Raw genomic sequence first — 18,326 nt, 5'->3', positions numbered from 1 at the left:
GTATCTAACTCTGCCAGTCCATTTGCCATCCTTCCTTCAGTATGATTTTGGTGTCTGGAATGAAAAGATTCACTCGATATAGGAGCTTGGAAGCTCCTCTTCTGTGCTATCCACAGCTACTCTGGGGGCATTCTGTGTAACAATTTTTCAAGTAACCTGAGAGAACGGATATAAATATTACTTCTGAAGAAGGTCCTAGTACCTCAGGCAGCATCTCAGATCTTACTCTTTTATGTTATAATTAATAATGATGATAACACTAATAATTGGCTGCAGTTTATTAAGCTTGTAATATTCCTGCCTCACCATTGATTATGCCACTTAGATCTAACAACAGTTCTGCAATGGAACTGTTTAATGTTTCAGTCTTACCTGAGGAAATTCAGAGACCTTAAAAAGATTAAGTAGTGCACTCAAGGTTACATAGCTAGAAGGAGGCCAAAGCAGTATTTGAATCTATATCTGTCTAGCTTGAAAACCTATGGTCTTCTACGTCACTGTGTGGAATCTGGCCTATGTCATCCTGCGCAGCTTTTTAAACTCCACCTCTAGATCTAGGCAGGCAGCCTTCCAACCTGCCTGCCCTTTTTAGATTCTGGGCCTTTGCTTTTGCTGTTCTCAACTGTACTCTTATCAAATTCTTGCTGAATACTTACTTGCTGATAAGTACCTGTTAGGTAACATCCTATTAGGAGTTTTTGAGGCAGTTCCTCTCCCTCTGAATCCTGAGTCTTTGTGTTCCTTTGGCATCCTTCTTGAGAACCAACTTCTTGTAGTAACAAGACGTGATCTTCAGATAGAAGCCGCGTTCCTTGGTCCCTTGGTTCCCGTCATCTCAGCTACCTGGTGGTGTGGTTACTGATCGTACCAACTATGGCCAGCTTTCCAGCCCTTTCTCTGACACTCTCCCAACCCACCCCTTGGCCAGCTTCGCAGAGGCCAGAGCAGGAACATTCAGCTTGGAATCCTGAGGGTGGGTGGTTTTGTGTCGTTGCCTCTTTTCCTTTCTTCTCCAGATTCATCTCCCCAGTCTGCCATTTGACGCTCCAGTCAGCATTCTCACCTCTGGTCTCCTTCATCCCTGCTGTTGCTGACTGCCGTCCCCTCAGAACTGTCATCCATAGTTAGCTCAACTACAGCCTCAATAACTCACCGCCCACAGATGTTCCTTGACTAGTAGAGCTCTGTTTTCTTGCAAATAAATTCCTCTTTATTCTCAATAAATACTAGTTTACACAATGGGTTCTTCATATAAAACCTTGCTGACTTCTCTTCCGTCTGCTCTGTTTACCTCTGCCACCACTCCTGGTACTCACAGCAGTGCCTGGCACATAGTAGACGTTAACTGGATGGATGGATAAACATGTAGATGGACAGCAAGCCTGCATGCATTTGATGCTGATTAGTAAATATAAAATGCTAATCATGTATGAGCTCAGGCAGAATGAGGATTTAATATATGTGAACAAGTATGCTGCTTTCTTAACCAAAGCTAAAATAAAACCACATTTACTTAATGTGATGATGATTTTATCGTCTTTAATTCCTTCTGGATGGGAGACATAGCCTGATGATAACGAGTATAGAGTTTGGAGTTATCTGTATTTGAATTACGGCTCCTCCATTTATTGTCTATGTCACTTTGGGTCGTTATGTAAATTTCCTAAGCCTCCGTTTCTCGTCTGTAAACTAGGAGTAATAATACCTGTGTCATTTGTTTTGATAAATACGTGCTATAATATACATAGAGTGAAGAACACAATGTCCGTATCGTAGTGATAAGCCCATTGGAAGAGACCGTTTCTCTCCATGTGCTAACAAGTTCATCGGGGGGTTTTTTCCCACCCTGTTTGTAGTAATAATAATGTATTCTGCATTTATATTTTAATTCATACTTTTCAGATACTCTTATAAAAGATTTTAGCAAAAGTCCAGAAACAAGGTAAGTTATCTAAGGATTGATTGAAGGAGCAGCTGGAGTGTGTAGCCTGAAGAAGAGAGGGGGGAGGGGAAGGGCATGAATGCAGATGATTGAAAGGAAAGCAGAGGGAAGAAGGTTTGTTGGATGTTGCTCCAGAAGACAGAACAAGAGCCATGACGAGAAATTATGAGGAAGCAGCTTTTATCCTGTGTTGGAAAGGCCTTTAACATGTAGAGCTTCCAGTAAGGAGGAGCTTATCTCTTGTAGCGAAACTGCCAACGGGCTTGATTGCCTAACGACACCTGAGCAAGCCATTCTCAAAGGTCGCGCTCTCATTTTTTTGTGTCTTACGGCACAGCCCTACCACCTGCATTGGGATGGGTCTGACTAGAAGGGGCCGACTCCTAGAACCGAATTCTTCGATTTCGAGGGGCAGGTGCTAAGGGAGTAGCATTGGTGTCCAGCCCTAGTGGGAGGTCTTGTCTAGCAGGCAGGTGTCTGAAGAGGATAGCAGTGGACAGTCAGTGACTTAAGCGTTCACCTCCCAGGGTAGCCCACACAAAGTAAAAAGGGGTTTTAGGATCCTTAGAGATCCTGACGTCAGGATCTCTAAGAGCATGTGGCCGTTTAGAATGCACGTGGACAGTGCACTCTCAGCATGGCCATCTGAATGGATTCTAGTGCTTAAGGAGAGAGAAGGGGAATGGGGAATGGCAGGTTGGGAGACGCGATTATCAGCCAGGTGTCAAGTCAGAGACCAGGGGGTGAAGCAGGAATCATAAAATCACAGTGGGGGACAGCAGGGGAGGCAGGCACAAAGTAACAGGATCAAGCAACGTGACCCACCCCCCAGATGAACCCCCCAGCAGACAGCCAGACACACCCACGCACTGCCTTTTCTCTGGTGGTACTTGGGTCTAACACAATGACTGATAATCACTATTTGACCTCATCCTGACGAGTTGCCAGTGTTCAGCCTGACCCTTCTTCTTGGACCCCAATTCTCCATGAAGATATATTTTTGTACTTGAGGAGAAAACCTCAGTTTCTCATTGAAGTCTTATGCTTGTCTCTCTACAGGGGTATTCTGAGCCCCGGTGTCTGTTACTCACACCCTTCCTTTTCCCGTCCTTTGCCTTATTGAGGAGGAACATCGGTACCTAAGAAAGCTTCCGTGCTGTTGTGTGTGGCTCTGTGTGGGGACGTGGGCTCTCACATGTCAGTTCATAAGCTCAGACTAGCTGAGGATGCAGCATTCTCAGAGAAAGCCCGATAGGCCTTCTCTCCTCTTGCTGCAGTGAGGGAGAGAACTTGGAGAAACCTTCCGCCCAGAAGGGACTGGGGACCAACCGTCATCTTCTCCAACCACGTGAATACTTGCTGTTTCTCTACTTGAAGAGACTGAGAGATGCTTGATGTTGCCAGGTGTTAACGTGTCTGTGGTATCCTGTAGACCTCTCACTCAGGAGGAGATTGCCGAGAGGCATGAGCGTGCAAGACGAAGGCACGCGGAGAAGCTGGCAGCCGCGCAGGGCCAAGCACCCTTGGAGCCCACCCAGGACGGGAGTGCCCTTGAAACGAGTCCACAGGGAGAAGAGCTGAAAGGTATAGCTTTCCTAAATAGGCTTTGGTGAGACGGGATTTTTACTTAACTTGGGACACTCATCCTTTAGCTCTTGGGCTTTTTAGCTTTAAAGGTAGCTTTTATCAGTATACTTTCATTCTTGGCGTTTCCTTGCTGAAACTGGGCTGAATATAGCATATTCCCTGTTCCCTCTGAGTTTCTCAGCAGTCCCTGGATTGGAGAGAGCATTCCTGGCACTCATTATCCTTTGGCTTCTGGCAGGTGATGAGCAAGAGGTGGAGAGTGAGACCCCTAAACCTGTGCCCCAGGAGGGAAATGACCGAGAGCCTTTTATTGCATTTGCTCGAGTATTCAGTGGCGTGGCTCGAAGAGGAAAGAAAATTTTCGTCTTGGGGCCCAAATACAGTCCTCTTGAGTTTTTGCAGCGGGTAAGAATTGGAAGTAAAACGTTAGTTTATTGTTTCAGGGTTCTGATACTTTGTCAGATTGGTTGAGATTGGTGATTACCTTATTAGTAGATTTATTTTGTCTCTAGAAAGGCACATTCAGGTGAATCCATGTACTTCCTCTTGTGTTAATTCAGTAACATTTGGTAAATCTGTCTCGCTTAGTAGCACTTAGGAAATTAAACCAGTATGTGAACCAAGTTTTCAAACCTTATTTAGTTAATTATAAGGCTTTTCTGCTCAAGGCTAGAGGAAGGAACTGGTAAGAACAGATGTCATGTGTTGGAGCCAGGTCAATAGCAGATGTTCAAGAAATATAAAGATCCAAAAACTAGGTGGTACAGGCCAAAGGCATGGGCAGTGAGCAGGTGATAGGCAACAGTTTCTTGGCAGGCAGATCCCAGAAATTGATCAGGAGGGTCTGAAAGTCAGTGAACAGCGAGCATCTAAATATGTCTGAGCCAAAGGGCAAGTAAGAAACCACAAGCTAGAGCCGTCAGAACATTTTTGGACATAAACAAGGTATATATGTAGTAAATAAATGATAAAGGTCATAGGATGAATGCCAGAGGTCCAGGGAGCCAGTCAGGATCAGCAAGAAGCAGTAAGTTAGAAGCTTCTAAGACGTGCAGCGTCACGAGCAGAAAAGCACGTGCTCCTCTCCTTGCAGGTTAACCAGGGGAGCTGCTGTATGAATGAGAGAGAGGAAGATGGCAGTTGACGGAAGTCTGTGCCGTCAGCTGCCTTGCTTTGAATGCTAATTCCATCAGTTTTAGCAGTCTGATCCTTGGACATTGCAGTGCTGAGTGGTGGCTAAGCAGTTCGTGCTAGTCTGTAACATGTTTGGATTTAGCAAGAAGGAGCGCAGCAGTTGGTGTGTATAGGGTTAGGTTTTATGGGAGGGAGAAAGTGCTGTGATGGCATATATAAAAATCCATCGATGATCATCTTACTATCTTGGTTTACACATAATTGATAGTTTGTTATTTATCAGAAAGGGTGCTCTTGGTTAATTTTTTTCCTTTTTTACTCTCTAAACTGTCAAGAGGAGTAAGAAATTGTTATTTAGTGAAACACTGATTTATTGGGCATTAGAAATTCCACGAGCACTCCAGTTTATCTTCTGTACGTAGTGTATCTTTGCTCTTGTGGGGCTCAGGATTGAAATCAACTGCTTATGTGTCAGATGACTAAAGCAGGAATGATAAAATGAATTGACAGCACAAATGACTCCTTATTTCAGTCACTGGATCCCCGTAAAACCTAATTTCAGCTACCTAAAAAAAAAAAAGTGAGTATTTCAGACATATCCCTTCCTGGAATTTTGTGTTTATCCTTTGTATTATTTTTTTCTATCGCTGCATGTTACAGATGACCACAAATTCAGCAGCTTAAAACAATACATGTTTTCTCATCTCACAGTTTTGTTTTCGTTTTTTAATTGATCCTGCCTTCCAGTGCAGCCCACAGCAAAGCCACTCTGCCTTATCAAGCACACACTCTGTGTACTTTACTTAATCCTTACCACCATCATCACTCAACCATCCTGCCATGAGTTTAGTATTATTTTACTATTTTCTTTTTACAAATGAGAAACCGGAGACTCAAAGAGTTTAAAAAACTTGGCCAAAGCCACACAGCTAGGAAGTGGTGGGTCAGGGCTTTGAATTCATATCTGTATGGCCCCCAAAGCCTGTGCTTTTTCCACTACACCAGTGGTTCTCAAAGTGTGATCCCAAGACAAGACCAGCAGTACCGGCATCTCCTGTGAACTTGTTAGAAGTGCAGATTCTCAGGCGCTGCTCCAGATCTACTGAAGAAGGCATTCTGGGGGGTTAGACCCAGGAATCTGTTTTAATAATCCTTCCTGGTGATTTCCTTGCCTGTTCAAGTTTCAGAACCACTGCCTACCATTCTGCTTCCCCACCTGGCTGCTGCTTCTGTTCACATCTGACCAAGAATTTATAGGTGACTTCTCTAGGGCTGGACATTACTATGTCTCTGGAGCAGAAATGTGCTGCGCACACACACACTTCCCCCAAACACATACACACACGTACTCGGTAACCAGAGTCTTTTTTTTTTTTTTGCGGTACACGGGCCTCTCACCGTTGTGGCCTCTCCCGTTGTGGAGCACAGGCTCTGGACGCACAGGCTCAGTGGCCATGGCTCACGGGCCCAGCCGCTCCGCGGCATGTGGGATCTTCCCGGACCTGGGCACGAACCCGCGTCCCCTGCATCGTCATGCGGACGCTCAACCACTGCGCTACCAGGGAAGCCCCAGAGTCATTTTTTAAACTGCAGATATGATGTATCCCTTTCCTACTTAAAGTTCTTCAGTGTCTCCCCAATGCACTAAGGAGAAAGCCCAAACTCCTCAGTGTGGCTTTTGTGTGATGTATCCCTTACCTGTTTTCCAGCCTCCTGTCTACACAGACCTATTCATGTTTGCTACTCACATGAACTAGGAATGTTGTCATCACCTGGGAGCTTGTTAGAAATACAGAATCTCAGGCCCCACCCCAGACCTGCTGAATCAGACTCTGCATTTTTTTTTAAACATCAACCTTAAGTTTATTTCTTTTTGAATTTTATTTTATCTATTTTTTTATACAGCAGGTTCTTATTAGTTATCCATTTTATACTTATTAGTGTATACATGTCAATCCCAATCTCCCAATTCATCCCACCACCACCACCCCCCACCACCCCAGCCACTTTGTCCCCCTTGGTGTTCATACGTGTCTACATCTGTGTCTCTATTTCTGCCCTGCAAACCAGTTCATCTGTACCATTTTTCTAGGTTCCACATATATGCTTTAATATACGATATTTGTTTTTCTGTTTGACTTACTTCGCTCTGTATGACAGTCACTAGATCCATCCACGTCTCTACAGATGACCCAGTTTCATTCCTTTTTATGGCTGAGTAATATTTCATTGTGTATATGTACCACTTCTTCTTTATCCATTCGTCTGTCGATGGGCATTTAGGTTGCTTCCATGACCTGGCTATTGTAAATAGTGCTGCAATGAATATTGGGGTGCATGCGTGGTTTTGAATTATGGTTTTATCTGGGTATATGCACAGTAGTGGGATCGCTGGGACATACGGTAATTCTGTTCTGAGTTTTTAAGGAACCTCCATACTGTTCTCCATAGTGGCTGTATCAATTTACATTCCCACCAACAGTGCAAGAGGGTTCCCTTTTCTCCACACCCTCTCCAGCATTTGTTGTTTGTAGATTTTCTAATGATGGCCATTCTGATCGGTGTGAGGTGATACCTCATTGTAGTTTTGATTTGCATTTCTCTAATAATCAGTGATGTTGAGCAGCTTTTCATGTGCTTCTTGGCCATCTGTATGTCTTCTTTGGAGAAATATCTATCTCGGCCTTCTGCCCATTTTTGGATTGGGTTGTTCGTTTTTTTGATATTAAGCTGCATGAGCTGCTTGTATATTTTGGAGATTAATCCTTTGTCAGTTGCTTCGTTTACAAATATGTTCTCCCATTCTGAGGGTTGTCTTTTCATCTTGTTTGTAGTTTCCTTTGCTTTGCAAAAGCTGTTCATTTTCATTAGGTCTCATTTGTTTATTTTTGTTTTTATTTCCATTACTCTAGGAGGTGGATCAAAAAAGATCTTGCTGTGATTTATGTCAAAGAGTGTTCTTCCTATGTTTTCCTCTAAGAGTTTTAGAGTGTCTGGTCTTACAGTTAGGTCTCTAATCCATTTTGAGTCTGTTTTTGTGTATGGTCTTAGGGAGTGTTCTACTTTCATTCTTTTACATGTAGCTGTCCAGTTTTCCCAGCACCACTTATTGAAGAGAATGTCTTTTCTCCATTGTATATCCTTGCCTCGTTTGTCATAGATTAGTTGACCATAGGTGCGTGGGTTTATCTCTGGGCTTTCTGTCCTGTTCCATTGATCTATATTTCTGTTTTTGTGCCAGTACCATACTGTCTTGATTACTGTAGCTTTGTAGTATAGTCTGAATTCAGGGAATCTGATTCCTCCATCTCCGTTTTTTCCCTCAAGACTACTTTGGCTATTTGGGGTCTTTTGTGTCTCCACACAATCCACAAGATTGTTTGTTCTAGTTCTGTAAAAAATGCCATTGGTCATTTGATAGGGATTGCATTGAATCTGTAGATTGCTTTGGGTAGTATAGTCATTTTCAAAATATTGATTCTTCCAATCCAAGAATATGGTATATCTCTCCATCTGTTGGTATCATCTTTAATTTCTTTCATCAGTGTCTTATAGTTTTCTGCATACAGGTCTTTTGTCTCCCTAGGTAGGTTTATTCCTAGGTATTTTATTCTAGGAATGCAAGAGATTTCTGTGCATTAATTTTGTATCCTGCAACTTTACCAAATTCGCTGATTAGCTCTAGTAGTTTTCTGGTGGCATCTTTAGGATTCTCTATGTATAGTATCATGTCATCTGCAAACAGTGACAGTTTTACTTCTTCTTTTCCAATTTGTACTCCTTTCATTTCTTCTTTTTCTCTGATTGCCGTGGGTAGGACTTCCAAAACGAATAATAGTGGCGAGAGTGAAATCCTTGTCTTGTTCCTGATCTTAGAGGAAATGCTTTCAGTTTTTCACCATTGAGAATGATGTTTGCTGTGGGTTTGTCGTATATGGCCTTTATTATGTTGAGGTAGGTTCCCTCTATGCACACTTTCTGGAGAATTTTTATCATAAATGGGTGGTGAATTTTGTCAGAAGCTTTTCTGCATCTATTGAGATGATCACATGGTTTTTAAGATATTGTTAAAGATGGTGTATCACATTGATTGATTTGTGTGTATTGAAAAATCCTTGCATCCCTGGGATCAATCCCACTTGATCATGGTGTATGATCCTTTTAATGTGTTGTTGCATTCTGTCTGCTCGTATTTTGTTGAGAAGTTTTACATCTATATTCATCAGTGATATTGGTCTGTAATTTTCTTTTTTTGTAGTATCTTTGTCTGGTTTTGGTATCAGGTGATGGTGGCCTCCTAGAATGAGTTTGGGAGCGTTCCTTCGTCTGCAATTTTTTGGAAGAGTTTGAGAAGGATGGGTGTTAGATTGTCTATAAATGTTTGATAGAATTCACCTGTGAAGCCATCTGGTCCTGGACATTTGTTTGTTGGAAGATTTTTTTTTTTTTTTTTTTTTTTTTTTAACAGTACGCGGGCCTCTCACTGCCGTGGCCTCTCCCGTTGCGGAGCACAGGCTCCGGACGCGCAGGCTCAGCGGCCATGGCTCACGGGTCCAGCCGCTCCGTGGCACGTGGGATCCTCCCGGACCGGGGCACGAACCCATGTCCCCTGCATCGGCAAGCAGACTCTCAACCACTGCGCCACCAGGGAAGCCCTGTTGGAAGATTTTTAATCACAGTTTTAATTTCATTGCTTGTGATTGGTCTGTTCATATTTTCTATTTCTTTCTGGTTCAGTCTTCAAAGGTTATAGCTTTCTAAGACTTTGTCCATTTCTTCCAGGTTGTCCATTTTATTGGCAAACAGTTGCTCGTAGTAGTCTCTTAGGATGCTTTGTATTTCTGCAGTGTCTGTTGTAACTTCTCCTTTTTAATTTCTAATTTTATTGATTTGAGTCCTCTCCTTCTTTTTCTTGATGAGTCTGGCTAATGGTTTATCAATTTTGTTTATCTTCTCAAAGAACCAGCTTTTAGTTCTATTGATCTTTGCTATTGTTTTCTTTGTTTCTATTTCATTTATTTCTGCTCTGATCTTTATGATTTCTTTCCTTCTGCTCACTTTGGGTTTTGTTTGTTCTTCTTTCTCTAGTTCCTTTAGGTGTCAGGTTAGATTGTTTACTTGAGAATTTTCTAGTTTCTTGAGGTAGGCTTGTATAGCTATAAACTTCCGTCTTAGAACTGCTTTTGCTGCATCCCATAGGTTTTGGATCATCGTGTTTTCATTGGCATTTGTCTCTAGGTATTTTTTAATTTCCTCTTTGATTTCTTCAGTGATCTCTTGGTTATTTAGTAACGTACTGTTTCTCCTCCATGTGTTGTGTTTTTTACGTTTTCTTCCCTGTAATTGATTTCTAATCTCATAGTGTTGTGGTCAGCAAAGATGCTTGATATGATCTCAATTTTTTTAAATTTATTGAGGCTTGATTTGTGACCCAAGATGTGATCTATCCTGGAGATTGTTCCATGTGCACTTGAGAAGAAAGTGTAATCTGCTGTTTTTGGATGGAATGTCCTATAAATATCAATTAAATCTGTCTGGTCTGTTGTGTCATTTAAAACATGTGTTTCCTTATTAATTTCCTGTTTGGATGATCTGTCCATTGGTGTAAGTGAGGTGTTAAAGTCCCCCAGTATTATGTTACTGTTGATTTCCTCTTTTATAGCTGTTAGCAGTTGCCTTATGTATTGAGGTGTTCCTGTGTTAGGTGCATATATATTTATAATTGTTATATCTTCTTCTTGGATTGATCCCTTGATCGTTATGTAGTGTCCTTCCTCATCTCTTGTAACATTCTTTATTTTAAAGTCTATTTTATCTGATATGAATATTGCTACTCCAGCGTTCTTTTGATTTCCTTTTGCGTGGAATATCTTTTTCCATCCCCTCACTTTCAGTCTGTATGTGTCCCTACGTCTGAAGTGGGTCTCTTGTAGACAGCATATATATGGGTCTTTTTTTTGTATCCATTCAGCAAGCCTGTGTCTTTTGGTTGGAGCATTTAATCACATTTAAGGTAATCATCGATATGTATGTTCCTATGACCATTTTCTTAATTGTTATGGGTTTGTGTTTGTAGGTCCTTTTCTTCTGTTGTGTTTCCCACTTAGAGAAGTTGCTTCAGCATTTGTTGTAGAGCTGGTTTGGTGGTGCTGAATTCTCTTAGCTTTTGCTTGTCTGTAAAGCTTTTGATTTCTCCATCGAATCTGAATGAGATCCTTGCCGGGTAGAGTAATCTTGGTTGTAGGTTCTTCCCTTTCGTCACTTTAAATATGTCATGGCACTCCCTTCTGGCTCATAGAGTTTCTGCTGAGAAATCACCTGTTAACCTTACGGAGTTCCCTTGTATGCTATTTGTCATTTTTCCCTTGTTGCTTTCAGTAACTTTTCTTTGTGTTTAATTTTTGTCACTTTGATTACTATGTATCTCAGCATGTTTATCCTTGGGTTTATCCTGCCTGGGAGTCTCCGCGCTCCCTGGACTTGGGTGGCTATTTGCTTTCCCATGTTGGGAAGTTTTCGACTATAATCTCTTCAAATATTTTCTCAGGTCCTTTTTCTGTCTCTTCTCCTTCTGGGACGCCTATAATGTGAATGTTGTTGTGTTTAATGTTGTCCCAGAGGTCTCTTAGGCTGTCTTCAGTTCTTTTCGTTCTTTTTTCTTTATTCTGTTCCACAGCAGTGAATTCCACCATTCTGTCTTCCAGGTCACTTATCTGTTCTTCCACCTTGGTTATTCTGCTATTGATTCCTTCTCATGTATTTTTCATTTCAGTTATTGTATTGTTCATCTCTGTTTGTTCTTTAGTTCTTCCTGGTCTTTGTTAAACATTTCTTGCATCTTTTCGATCTTTGCCTCCATTCTTTTTCTGAGGTCCTGGATTGTCTTCACTATCATTATTCTGAATTCTTTTTCTAGAAGGTTGACTATCTCCACTTCATTTAGTCGTTTTTCTGGGGTTTTATCTTGTTCCTTCATGTGGTACAAAGTTCTCTGCCTTTACATTTTGTCTATCTTTCTGTGAACGTGGTTTTCCTTCCACAGGCTGCAGAATTGTAGTCCTCTTGCTTCTGCTCTCTCATCTCACAGTTTCTGTGGATTAGGATTCCAAGTACAGCTTATCTAGTCCTGCTTAGGGTCTCACAAAGCTGCAGTGAGAGTGTTGACTGAGTTGTATTCTCATCTGGAGGCTTAGCTGGGGAAGTATCTGCCTCCAGACTTCCTTAGGTTGTTGGCAGGATTCATATCCTTGTAACTGTGAGCCTGAGGGCCCCAGATTCTTTTGGCTGCTGTCAGCTCCTAGAGGCTCCCTGCAGTTTCCTGTCATGTGGCCTCTTCCAGCCTGGATGCTTACTTCGTCAGGCCCGAGAGGAGACTGTACAGTGAATTTACTGGCAAGACAGAGTCTTGTGTGACCTGAGGTCATCGTGGGAGTGACATCCCATCACCTTTGCCATATATTCCCTTGGTGAGAAGCAAGTCACAGGCCCCACTCACACTGAGGGGGAAGGGATTGCACAAGGAGGTGAACACCAGGAGGCAGGGATCATAGGAGGACCGCCTTTAGTCTGTCTGCTCCATCCTTCTGTTGCTTTTCCCTATAGTTTTACAACCTTTGTGTGCATTACTAAAGAATATCCTGTTTGTGTACTTTGTTTAAATGGAATCTTACTGTAGTTATTCTCCAGTTTGCTTTTTAACTTAACATTGTGAGGTAAATTTATGTTGATGCTTATCTTGTAGTTCATTTATTGTTCACTGCTGCATTGTATTTCATTATAGAAATATTTATCCATTTTCCTTTCAATATGTATTTCGGCTGCTTTCCTTTTGTGCTAATCGAAACAATGCTACATTGAATATTTTTGTACATCTTCCTTGTGCATATTTGCAAAAAATTCAAGGTAATATGCCCATAGTGGAATTGCCTGTGTGTATCTTCAGCTTAACTGGATAATTCCAAATTGTCTTCCAAAGTAGTTCTGACCTACACTCCCAGCAGCAGTGTTTAACAGTGCCAGTTATTCCGCGTCCTCTCCAAAATTTGGTATTGTCAGACTTCTAATTTTTGCTAATCAGATGGGTATGATATGGTGTTTTGTTATGGTTTCAATGTACATTTTCCTTATTACTCTTTTAACATGTTTAGTGGTCATTTTTGTTTTCTCTTATGAAGGTATCTCTTTGGGTCATTTGCATAATTTTCTGTTGTACAATATATACTTTTTAATATTGGCTTTTATATATTCTGTATATTAATTTTGTATATTTTTCTGTGTATTCTGAATACTAATTCCTTGTCATTTTTAAGTTTTGCAAATTCCTTCTTCAGTTTGGGACTTGTCACACTTCTTATTTAGTGTCTTTCAGTAGACAGTAGTTCTTAATTTTAACGTAGTTGAATTCATCAGTCTTTCCCATTATGGGTTTTATTTTTTGTAACTTGTTTAAGAAAATTAAAATTATGACTACACTGAAGACACAAAATTTTCTGTTTTCTTCTAAAGTTTAATGTTTGCCTTTCATGTTTAAATGTTTAAGTCAGTGTTTGTATTATATATGGTATGAAGAAGGGATCCAATTTGATTTTTGTCCGCATACAAATAACCAGTTGTTCCAACACCATTAATTGAATAATTCTATCTTTACCCACTAATCCTCTTTGTCAATTCTGTAATAAATCAAATTTCACATGTACATTGGTCTGTTTCTGGAGTATTGGACTTCATCTTTTCTGTTTGTCTGTCACTGTCTCTATTCAGTGTTGTCTTCTTTTCTACATGTTTTGACATCTAAAAGGCCAAATTCCTCTACCTTTTTTTTCTTTGTATCTCGTTTATTCCTAACTCTCTACTCTTCTCTATAAACTTTACAGTCATCTTGTCAGGTTCCATGAAAAGTCCTGTGGAGACTTTGGTATTGATTTAAATCAGTACATGTATGGCACTAGTCAACATTTTGCAATGCTGAATCTTTCTATCCATGAATGTATTAGGTATAGCTCTTCACTTATTTAGGTCATTTAAAATGTTTTTATTAAAGTTTTATCATTTACTCTATAAAAATCTTTAATCACTTTTGTTACTAATTCCTAGCTCTCTTATATTTTGTTGATATTGTAAAAGATACTGTTTTAAAAATATATATTTTTTCTGTTGCTGATTTATAGACATACAGTTAATTAAGTTTTATATATGGGTCTGTGGCCATCTTGCTAAATTGTCTTAGTAATTATAATTTATCTGTAGTTTGCTTTAAGTGAATGATCATACTGTCTATGAATAGTTCTGTTTCTTCCAATTTGATCCTTGTATTTTAAATTTCTTCCACCCCATCTTTAGAGCTCCCCTACAGAGTTGTCCCTGAGTCAGAACATGTACATTTAAATGTATCAGGCGCCTGAAAGGTCATCATTTTCATGAAGTTTCCAGGTCTACCCTAACACATTATCTTCTCCCTCCTCTGAGATGTCATGAATTTACTTGCCTGTACTGCTTTTGTGTCACTCACTCTGGTTTGCAGTGGTAATTATCTTTGTACATGTTATGTCTCGGACGGTTTATTCTCCTCCTGGCACTGACACAGTGCCTTGGGCCTTTCGGTATCAAAGATAAGTTGGTTCTTTGATTGAAATGCTTTCAGGGCACTTGCATTTATATGGAGGTCACTGAATAATTCGAGACAATATCTTGAATAATTTGAGACAGTATCTCCATAAGAATAAATGTGATGTAGGGGGAGTTCATACATCTCTTATCCCTGTAGCATATCTTTGCATGTGAGTGTGCTGTGTCTTCTCATGAGTCCCTAATATTTCACAGCATGCTCTCTTCCAGATGAACAGTGTAGGGTATAATATCAATAGCAGTTGTTTGGCCATTACATGGCGTGTTTATTACATCTAACTGCTCTTCCAGAGTTACTCATTTTCATCTTGCTCAGTATTAGCACCAGCCCTTGTTGAATGCTTAAAGGATGTTATAATAAGATTATAATTGACATGACATTATAATAATATTATTACGATTTTAAGTGGTAATAGTAATAATGAGCGTTGAAATAATAGCATAGTGGTCACCAGAACTGGTGTTTGACATGATTCATGTAAATACTAGCAAAGGGCTATGGGGATTTTTGTTTGTTAGTTAATGTGGTGCTACCAGGTCACAACAGAATTTATATTACTTAGCCATAAAGCTTATGATTATGTGGAATTCTTGACAATTTTTGAATATTTGAGAGGTTTCACTATTTCAGAATTTATTCATAAACTGAGACTTATTTTTGTATCATGCCGTTTCAGATTTACATGTTTCAGGTTTACATGCAATATGACTGCCCTATATCTTACTTTTGAATAAAGTAACTTTGTAGGTATTAACTAATCTTTTCATTTGATGCCTTCTAACTTATCTTCCTTTATTTATTTTATTTTTTTGCCTAGGTGCCATTAGGCTTCTCAGCTCCATTAGATGACCTTCCCCCGGTCCCCCACATGGCATGCTGTACCCTGGAAAACCTGTATCTTCTGATGGGAAGGGAACTGGAAGATCTAGAGAAGGTACCTCCAGGAAATGTGCTAGGTAGGGTGGTGCTATCTATTATATCTGTAGTCCATTCTGAGAGATTACCCGTCATACAAACTAAGTGAAGTCTTCAAAGGAAATGGCTTTGACCTCGTTTTTGGTTTGTTTATTTTTGTCCAGTGTCCTTAGGCTTTAACTTAGTGGATTTGAGTAATTAGCATGCATAACAATAGCTTGCTGTAAATTATGGTAGTTCTACTTTAAAAAAAGTAATCTGTGAATGCTCTGTCCTAAGCTGGGGTTCTATTTGTTTGGGAGCAAGAAGGAGAATTCCTGCTCACATTAAAGTCAGTCTAGATGAACAAGACACTTCTGGTTCTAAATTATCGGAAACTATTCTGATGTAGAGGTCTATTTTCTCGCAATATTTTTTATCCATTGAATGTTGCTTTATATTATATATCCGTAAGTACTCCTCCTTATCTCCATAATGTTTATTACTTGCTTGGCTTCTGCTCTTTGTGTGCAGAATTCACATTTTAAGGTCCTTAGTGCAATCCTAAAGACTTAGCCTAAGGAATTTCCCTTGGATCATCACAGGAACCTGAGTGTGTTGTGGAATGTTGTATCCCATTCTGAACCCTTAGGGTCCTTGTCAGCTATAGAGCTATTTATTGGGTGATTGCTTGGGCTGGGGATTCTTTTTATGTTTTAGAGAAATGATCTAGACTACTGGTCCAGAACAGCTGGATTTTGTCCACTTCAGTCCAGGAAATATGCCAAAGCATTTTGACGCTCCCTTGCTGAGACACATTCTTTCTTAAATTTTTTCATTCCTTTTTTGTTGTTGTTTTGTGCTTTTGGTATGAAATTAGTAGAATTCCTAGCTTCTCATCAGTATTACCCATTCTTTTCACCCCTTTGGAAAATGCTATTGAACCTTAACAATTGATATAACTTTATGAGCTTCCGTAGCCAGAAAAATATTTTATCAGGAAGGACATGGGAAGATGAATGGAAAACACCCTAGTTTTGTTTATAAGCCTTCCTTGGGATTACTGTATTTCTCTTGATTCAATTAATTTTGTTTCTTAAATGGAAGGTGAGGTGGAAGATCTCTTAACACAATGTTCAAGTGAAAGAAAAGGTATTGAATAAAGGGTTGAGTGAATGGTTTTTATAATATCCCCTCCAGTTAAGGCTCATTGTTTGTGCTCTTTCCCCAGGAACTTGACATGCAATAGTTCTGGTTTCCTTCTTTCTGTTTCTAGATTTCCATATGCTGTTCAGGACTGAGGTCAGCTAGGTTATAAGTAGGGAAACCATCTCTCTTTCATCTGCCTCCTAAGGCAGCCCTTAACGCTGCCATCTGCTACAGGAGACCTACTACAAGTTAAAACTGTCTTCGTCTTGGAGAAAAGAGACATGCCTCATTCTCTTTTACTGATCTTTTAAAACATTTTGAGGGGCTTCCCTGGTGGCGCGGTGGTTGAGAGTCCGCCTGCCGATGCAGGGGACACGGGTTCGTGCCCCGGTCCGGGAAGATCCCACATGCCACAGAGCGGCTGGGCCCGTGAGCCATGGCCGCTGAGCCTGCGTGTCCGGGGCCTGTGCTCCACAACGGGAGAGGCCACAACAGTGAGAGGCCCGCGTACCGCAAAAAAAAAAAAAAAACATTTTGGGGTGGTGCTACGAGCTAGGGTGGTGGAGGTGATTAAACCTTCATTTACCAAATTCAGTGATAAAAAAATAACATAGATGGACACCCAACTTTGGGACAAAATGGATTAAGGAGAAAAGCCAGATTTATTTTGTTTAAGAATTAGGATTGTATTTAGCTGCAGGTAACCAAAAAACCAACTGCATAGTCTTAAACTTCACTCAGTAGGAAGTTTAAGATAGAGGACAGAGAGTTGAGGGCTGATGGAATGGTCCTCCTATGTCATCAAGGAGCCAGGTTCCTTGTCTTTGCCTGTTTGCAATCCTCAGCGTGTGGCTTTTGTCCCCATGGAACCAAGATGGCTCCTGCATCTCCAGGAATCACATCAACATTCCTGGCAGGAAGAGGGCACAAGGGCCAAAGACCTTCTCATAGCACTGATGTTTTTATTTGGGAAGAAATGCCCTCTTAGTGACCAATGTATATATCCTCATTTCTTTGTAATTTTGTCATATGATCACCCCTAGCTGCAGTGGAGGCCAAGGAGTGAGTCTCTTATAGTCTCTACAACTAAGGCAAGGGATATTGGGGTTGTGAATGGCTTTTGAATAGCCAGTCCATACTGTCAGCCACATTTCCTCCACATTGCCCTGGTGTTGCCTGAGGCCCCTTCATTAAAGTTCTGTTTCTTTACATTAAGAAGGAAGATAGTCTTCCAGAATGATTATAAATGTAACATTGAAGGGGTTGGAATCCAGCCAACCACGTTGACTTACCTTCTGAATTGAAGCAGATAGTAATTGTTTTCCTTCTATTAATCCAAATCTAATGGAGCCCCATGCCTGACTAGAGAACATGAGTATACCAAAATTCTGGTTCATAGTTTTGCCACTAACTAGTTATATGGCCTCAGGCCAACTGTATAACCTTTCTGGTCCTCAGTTTTGCCACATGATTTGGACTAGAGTAATTTTTACCAACATTTCTAATAGTAAAAATAGAACAGCTGCTTTAATTTCTTTTTCTTAGAAGACTATTTATGGACTCCCAGGGCTTCTTTTGTTATATTTATCATATATTCTAAACTTTAAGGACAGAACATTAAATAGCATCGTATGGATACATTTTATTGCTGTAGCTGTAAAATATAAACAAAATCATATTTTGTACATCTTGTTTGTAAAATACATGCATACAAATGTAAAAATAAAGTACAAACAAAATTCAAGTTTAAAATTGCCATTATATTATGGCAGGTTGACATTTCAGTGAGGATGGAGTAAGATACAAATTTTTAGTACTTTTGTCATGAAAATCTTCCCTGGTTTATGTCAGTATACCACTGGTTGAAAAAGTCCTGAACTAGATTATCTCCAGGGTTCCCTCAGGCTTTAACTTTTCAGACTTGTGTTTTTTAGAGAAAAATCTTATTTTAGTTATTAGGATATTTCCCTTCCTAGTATTTCTTAGAAGGAACAG

At 40.3% G+C, this 18,326-nt stretch overlaps 1 protein-coding gene across 3 annotated transcripts in view; it reads left to right on the top strand.

The window, feature by feature from the left end:
* EFL1 (elongation factor like GTPase 1) overlaps nucleotides 1-18,326 on the top strand; it is a 137,718-nt gene that overhangs the window by 35,804 nt on the left and 83,588 nt on the right. For all 3 annotated transcript variants that reach the window (XR_009542073.1, XM_060157417.1, XM_060157408.1), the window contains 3 exons: nucleotides 3,375-3,526; nucleotides 3,768-3,934; nucleotides 15,106-15,244. Coding sequence is in view for 2 of the 3 variants with exons in the window: in XM_060157417.1 (XP_060013400.1) it covers nucleotides 3,375-3,526; nucleotides 3,768-3,934; nucleotides 15,106-15,244 (458 nt within the window). In the remaining variant the exon portion in view is untranslated. The remainder of the gene's footprint in view (nucleotides 1-3,374; nucleotides 3,527-3,767; nucleotides 3,935-15,105; nucleotides 15,245-18,326) is intronic.

This window comes from Lagenorhynchus albirostris, chromosome 1 (genome assembly GCF_949774975.1).
Source record: "Lagenorhynchus albirostris chromosome 1, mLagAlb1.1, whole genome shotgun sequence".
Lineage (NCBI taxonomy): Eukaryota > Metazoa > Chordata > Mammalia > Artiodactyla > Delphinidae > Lagenorhynchus > Lagenorhynchus albirostris.
The sequence above is the reverse complement of the archived record's forward strand: the minus strand, read 5'-3'. Positions and strand labels throughout refer to the sequence as shown.